The sequence below is a fragment of the Arachis ipaensis genome, chromosome B2, assembly GCF_059453495.1.
Source record: "Arachis ipaensis isolate K30076 ecotype BB chromosome B2, ASM5945349v1, whole genome shotgun sequence".
Taxonomy (NCBI): domain Eukaryota; kingdom Viridiplantae; phylum Streptophyta; class Magnoliopsida; order Fabales; family Fabaceae; genus Arachis; species Arachis ipaensis.
In genome coordinates, this window is record NC_142437.1 from 121,459 (window position 1) to 127,950 (window position 6,492).

At 31.1% G+C, this 6,492-nt stretch overlaps 1 protein-coding gene across 1 annotated transcript; it reads right to left on the bottom strand.

Moving 5' to 3' along the window:
- Positions 1–5,344: 5,344 nt before the first annotated feature.
- LOC110269136 (uncharacterized) lies at positions 5,345–6,217 on the bottom strand. The gene is made up of 3 exons (XM_088503974.1): positions 6,139–6,217; positions 5,704–6,048; positions 5,345–5,472 (listed from the first exon to the last, which is right to left on the bottom strand). The coding sequence occupies exons 1-3, from the start codon at positions 6,215–6,217 to the stop codon at positions 5,462–5,464; spliced, it is 435 nt and encodes a 144-aa protein (XP_088360100.1). The 3' UTR covers positions 5,345–5,461.
- Between the last annotated feature and the right edge of the window lie 275 nt (positions 6,218–6,492).

Below are 6,492 nucleotides of genomic sequence, written 5' to 3' on the forward strand. Positions count from 1 at the left end.
ACCCTAAAAAATACTAAAGAACCCTAGAAAATCCTAGAAAAACTCTAAAAACCCTATAACACCTTAAAAAAACCTAAGTACCCTAACAAACCCTAGAAAACCCTAGAAAACTCTAAAACACCCAAGAAAATCCTAGATAACCCTAGAAAATCTAAGAAAAACCCTAAAAAAATTTTGAAAACCCTAGATAACACTAGAAAACTCTAGAAAATCCTAGAAAATCCTAAAAAACCTAGAAAAATCCTAGAAAACCTTAAAAACCTTAGAAAACTCTAGAAAACTCTAAAAAATCCTAGAAAACCCTAATAAATCTAAGATAATTCTAGAAAATCTAAGAAAATCCTAGAAAATCTTAAAAATCATAGAAAACACTAGAAGAACCTAGAAAAACTCTAGAGAATCCTAGAAAATCCTAGGAAACTCTACAAAACCCTAAAAACCCTAAAAAACCTAAGAAAATCCTAAAACCTTAGAAAAAGCCTAGAAAATCCTAGAAAACCCCTAGAAAAACCTATATAACCCTAGAAAACACTAACAAACCCTAGAAAGCCCTAAAATATCCTAAAAACCATAGAAGAACCTAAAACCCCTAGAAAATCCTAGATAACCCTAGAAAATCCTAGAAAAACTTAGAAAATCCAAGAAAATCCTAGAAAACCCTAAAAAAGCTAAGAAAACCATAAAAAATCCTAGAAAAATCTTAGAAAACTCTAAAACCTCTAAAGAATCATGAAAAAATACTAGAAAATCCTAAAAAACCCTAGAAAATACTAGACAAATAATAGAAAATTTCTAGAAAACCCTAGAAAAACCATAAAAAAAAACCCTAGAAACCCCTAAAGACCCTAGAAAATCCTAGATAATCCTAGAAAATCCTAGAAAATCCTAAAAACCTTAGAAAACTCTAGATAACCCTAGAAAATCCTAGAAATCCCTAAAAAATCCTAAAAAATCATAGAAAAACCATAAAAAACCGTAAAAAAATCATAGAAAACCCTAGCAAATTCTAAAAACCCTAGAAAATCCTAAAAACCCTAGAAAATCATAGATAACCCTTGAAAATCCTAGAAAATTCTAGAAAATCCTAGAAAATTCTAAATAACCCTAGAAAACCTTTGATAACCCTAGAAAACCCTAGAAAAACCTTAGAAAATCCTAGAAAAACTCTAGTAAATCTTAAAAAATACTACAAAGTCCTAGAAAACCCTAAAAAATTCTAAAACCCCTAGAAAATCCTAGATAACCCTATAAAACTCTAGAAAAACTTAGAAAATCTTAGAAAACCTAAAACCTTTAGAAAACCTAAAAAAACCCTAGAAAAAAATAAAAAAAAACCCTTCAAAAATCCTAAAAAACCCTAGAAAATCCTAAAGAATCCTAGAAAATCCTAGATAACTCAAGGAAACTTTAGAAAAACCTTAGAAAACCTTAGAAAATACTAGAAAAACCTTAGAAAACCTTAGAAAATAATAGAAAAACCCTAGACAATCCTAAAAAATCCTAGACAAATCTAGAAAATCCTAAAAACCTCAGAAAACCCTAGAAACCGCTAAAAAATCCTAGAAAAAACCTAGAAAACCCTAGATAATCCTAGAAAATACTAGAAAACCCTAGAAAAACCCTAAAAACCCTAGAAAACCCTAGATAAACTTAGAAAATCCTAGATAACCCTAAAACTCTAGAAAACTCTTTTTTGCTTAACTCATTTTCTTCCATGACATCTTTTGATTGTAAACTATTAATTTTTTTTTTAATCCAAAATGGGACGAAAGTGATCCTAGAGATAGTGTTTCTCGAACTTCTCAACTTTTTTAATGAATAATAATATTCTGTGTGAGCTGATATATTTCAATTAACAAATTAACATAGACAATAATAAAAGACAGGAATATGGTTGGTCTAACATACAGTCATCAATTGCATAACCATAAAGGAATCGCACTGTATTTTTATCACATAAAGTGGCAACCCAGAACTAACCTAATAAAAAAGATAGATGAACAAAGAAATTTAAAAATTGAACTAATCAAAAATCAAGAGATGCACAGAAAAGTAGAAGAAAAAATACGTTTCCAATATCCGTTTCATTAAGCAAATTCTAGTGCCAAAGTTCTATCATTCTAGAAAATGACACAAAACAATCATACAAATTACCATTGTTTAAAAATAAATAAATTAAATTCACAGAGGAAGAGAAAAAAATATTTAGATAAAATAAAACAAGAGACACAAATTTAGGTTCCAGAATGAGAAATGACAATAAATAGAAGATAAAGAAGGAGAACGCATACCTAATTTTCTGAAGGAAGGAGACGTTCGTTGCAGTGCTGGCAGCAGACTTTGCAGGAGGCGGCGGAGGCTGCTAGTGGATAGAATAGCAGCGATGTGCGTAGAGAAAGCAAAAGGTTGGAGAGAGAGTACAGAGTAGAGAGCACAGCAGCAGCGGAGAGAGGAGAAGAGAGCAGATCGACATCGAACTCAAAGGTTGCAGCCTCAACAGCAACAGTAACAGTGTACAATGAAGAGATCAGAGAGATGCTGGAGAAAGAAGTGGCTGCCGTGCTGGTCTATGACAGAGCGGAAGATTGAAGGGCTGTGGAAGAAGAAGATTGGTGATTTGAAAGTAGTGGGTATTGTTGGGTAAGCAAAGAGAAAATGGGATGTCATAGTCGTTGGGGTATTTTTTGGGGAGTTTGTCACTCATATATTAATTTGAAATCTTTAGTTTTTTCATTTTTGTTAATAGTTTATTAGTTTAACAATATTTCTTTATATTTAAAGATAAAATTCAAATTATGATTAAAAATTAAATATTTAAAATTTAAACAATAAAATTTAAGAGGCTAAATTAGAATAATTTAAAAAGTTTGAATACTTTAAGAATAAACTATGTCAAAATATGACAAATTAGAGGATTGAAAATTGAGTGTGACTAACTTACATCCTATATACGTATATGTTATAAAAATATCTTACAGGTGGGTATTAAACCAAAGACCTCTCACTTAGTGCAAAACTCTAGAAAACCCTAGAAAATCTTAAAAAATCCTACAAAAATCATAGAAAATCCTAAAATACCCTAAAAATTCTGGAAAACCCTAGAAAACCCTAAAAATCCTAGAAAATCGTAGATAACCCAAGAAAACTTTAGAAAAACACTAGAAAACCCTAGAAAACCCTAGAAAAATCCTAAAAAACACTAAAAAAAACCTAAAAAACCTAGAAAAATCTAGAAAACCCTAGAAAAACCCTAAAAATCATAAAAAACCCTAGAAAACTTAAAGCCCTAGAAAACCCTAGAAAAACTCTAAAAAATCCTAAAACACCATAGAAAATCCTAGAAAAGTCTAGAAAACCCTAGATAACCCTAGAAAATCCTAGAAAAATCCTAGAAAATCGTAAAGAACACTAAAGAACTCTAGAAGCCCCTAAAAACTCTAAAAAATTCTAACAACCATAGAAAACCCTAGATAACCCTTGAAAACTCAAGAAAACGGTAAAAAAACCGAAGTACCCTAACAAATCCTCGAAAACCCTAAAAAAATCCTAGAAAATCCTAGATAACCCTAGAAAATCCAAGAAAAATCCTAAAAACCCTAGAAAACACTAGAAAAACCCTATAAAACCCTAGAAAATCCTAAAAACCCTAGAAAAACCTTAGAAAATCCTACAAAACCCTAGAAAATCCTAGACAACACTAGAAAACTTTAAAAAAATCCTAGAAAATCTTAAAAAAATCGAAAAACCCAATAAAATCCTAGAAAAATCTAGAAAACCCTAGAAAAACCCTAAACAACCCTAAAAACCATAAAAAAAACCCTTGAAAATCCTAGAAAAAACCTAGAAAATCTTAGAAAACTCTAGAAAATTCTGAAAAAATCCTAGAAAAACCCTAAAAAATTCTAGAAAATCTTAGATAACCCTAGAAAATCCTAGATAACCTTATAAAACCCTAGAAAACTTAAAAAAACACTAAAGAATCCTAGAAAACTCTAGATAATCCAAAAAACCCTAGAAAAACCCTAGAAAATCCTAGAAAACTTTAGAAAAACCCTAGAAAACCCTAAACAATAATAGAAAAACCCTTGAAAATCTTTAAAAAATCTATAAAAACCCTAGAAAACCCTAAAAAATCCTAAAAAAACCTAGAAAACCTGAGAAAACCCTAAAAAACTCTAAAAAACCATAGAAAAACCCTAGATAATCCTAGAACACCCTAGAAATTCCTCAAAAATGCTAGAAAACTCTAGAAAAACCCTAGAAAATCCTAGAAAACCCTTAAAAATACTAAAGAACCCTAAAAACTCTAGAAAATCCTAAAACCCCTAGAAAATCTTAAAAACCCTAGAAAACCTAAAAAAATCTTAGTACCAAAACAAACCCTAGAAAACTTTAAAACACCCTAGAAAATCCTAGAAAATCCAAGAAAAGTCCTAAAAAACCCTAGATAACCTTAGAAAATCCTAGAAAAACCTTAGAAAACCCTAAAAAACCTTAGAAAAATCTTAAAAAACGCTACTTAACCCTAAAAAAACCTTAGAAAACCCTAGAAAACCCTAAAAACCCTAGAAAATCCTAGAAAAACCCTAGAAAATCCTAGAAAATCTTAGAAAAATCCTAGAAAATCATAGAAATCCATAAAAAATCCTACAAAACCCTAGGAAACTCTAGAAAATCCTAAAACCCTAAAAAACACTAGAAAACCCTTGAAAACCCTTGATAACCCTATAAAATCCTTGAAAAACCTATAAAACCCTAGAAAACCCTAAAATACACTAAAAATCATAGAAAACCTTAAAAAACTCTAGAAAACTCTAAAATCCCTAGAAAATCCTAGATAACACTAGAAAACCTGAAACACCCTAGAAACCCTAGAAAACCTTAAATAACCCTAGAAAACCCTAGAAAAAACTTAGAAAATCCTAGAAAATCCTAGAAAACCCTAGAAAACCCTAAATTGCATCTGATATCTTACGTTCTTTTTGTCACTTAGAACTACTTCAACTGTCAGCACTTCAGTTGCTGCGATTGCTGCTCCCAAATTGCCATCTGAAATTACAAGGAAGACTGTGAAAGAGATATGTGATGCATTTCTATTCTTTCCTTGTTCCTTATTTTATGTGCATTTGGCTTAGAAAATTGAATTAATTGATAAGTTAAGAAAAGAATTGTACTTTTATTGAGTGTTAAACACGACTTACTGGAATATATTGAAAAGAATTAGAATATTACATAAATGATATAAACTTATTTCAAATGGATTTAGTATAAAACTTATTGAAAAGAATTGGAATATTAATGCTGCTCCTACACAGCTACCTCAATTTTATGTTGCATCAAGTCCTGGTAAGTGACCCAAACAAGCCAGCTAAGGATGTTACAAAATACAATTAATCAAAGTGCACAGAGAAGATAGAGAACATACAAAGTCCTTAAAATGAAGATTTTCATCACCAAGAAATCATGTTCTCCCTGCCAACAAAAAAGTAAACTAACAAGTATAAACTACAATCTATGCCAAAATGTATAAAAACTATAATATCTATAGTAAAATCGTTCAAAATTGAAGGAAGTCAAACAATTTAAGGGGCATAGAACAATAGTATGTTTCGTAACACACATTTCCATTTTTTTAAATTCAATTTAAGAAACTTTAATTCAGATATGAAATGAGTTAAATCAAAAGAGAAAACAAAACACTACCAGTATTGCTAGAGTATTCAAAACCACCAAACTGAGGAACCGAAGAAGGACATTCCGAAGGAAAAGTAATCGAAAGCCTTTGGAACAAAGAAGCGTGCAAATCCCTTCCTACACCACCACAGGTCGTGGACATTCTGCTTCCTCTCTCTTTCCACTTCACATCGAATTTCCCATTCTCTTCATCTTTCACAATTGAGAGATTCGGTAAGGTTTCTTCGAAGACCTGCAACATTGGCTTCCGGAGTTGTTCCTCATTGAAACACGATCGAACCAAACGAAGTTCCATCAACAATCGCTCGATGTCAACATCACGAACCACCCTAATTGCACTGATTTGACGCTCCACTGCCACAAACACACAGGTAGAGTTTTAATGAAAATAAATAGTGAAAACTTTATGCTGATCAAAAAATTTGTTATTTGATCTTGTTGTACCTTTGATTTCAAGCTCCTTGAATTGAGGTTGCTGCGTTTCGGTTTTAAGTTCCTTCAATTGAGTTGATTGTTTGACCATTTTCTTCGCTCTAGGCCTTGGAAATTTTGCCTTTAATATACTAAAAATAACCCTAAAAAAGCCTAAAAAATCCTGAAAAACCCTAAAAGATCCTAGAAAACCTTAGATAACCCTAGAAACTTTAGAAAAACACTAGAAAATCTTAGAAAAATCCTAGAAAACAATAGAAAACCCAAGAAAGTCCTAGAAAAACCTTAAAAAACCCTAAAAACCATAAAAAAAATTCTAGAAAAACCTAAAACCCTAGAAAATCCCAGAAAAAAACCTAGAAAACC

Bases quoted from the DNA above. Each gene is read 5' to 3' on its own strand.
- LOC110269136 (XM_088503974.1), bottom strand. From the start codon at position 6,217: ATGGTCAAACAATCAACTCAATTGAAGGAACTTAAAACCGAAACGCAG. The intron at 6,049-6,138 runs GTACAACAAGAT...TGTTTGTGGCAG, and splicing joins CAAGGAGCTTGAAATCAAAG to TGGAGCGTCAAATCAGTGCA.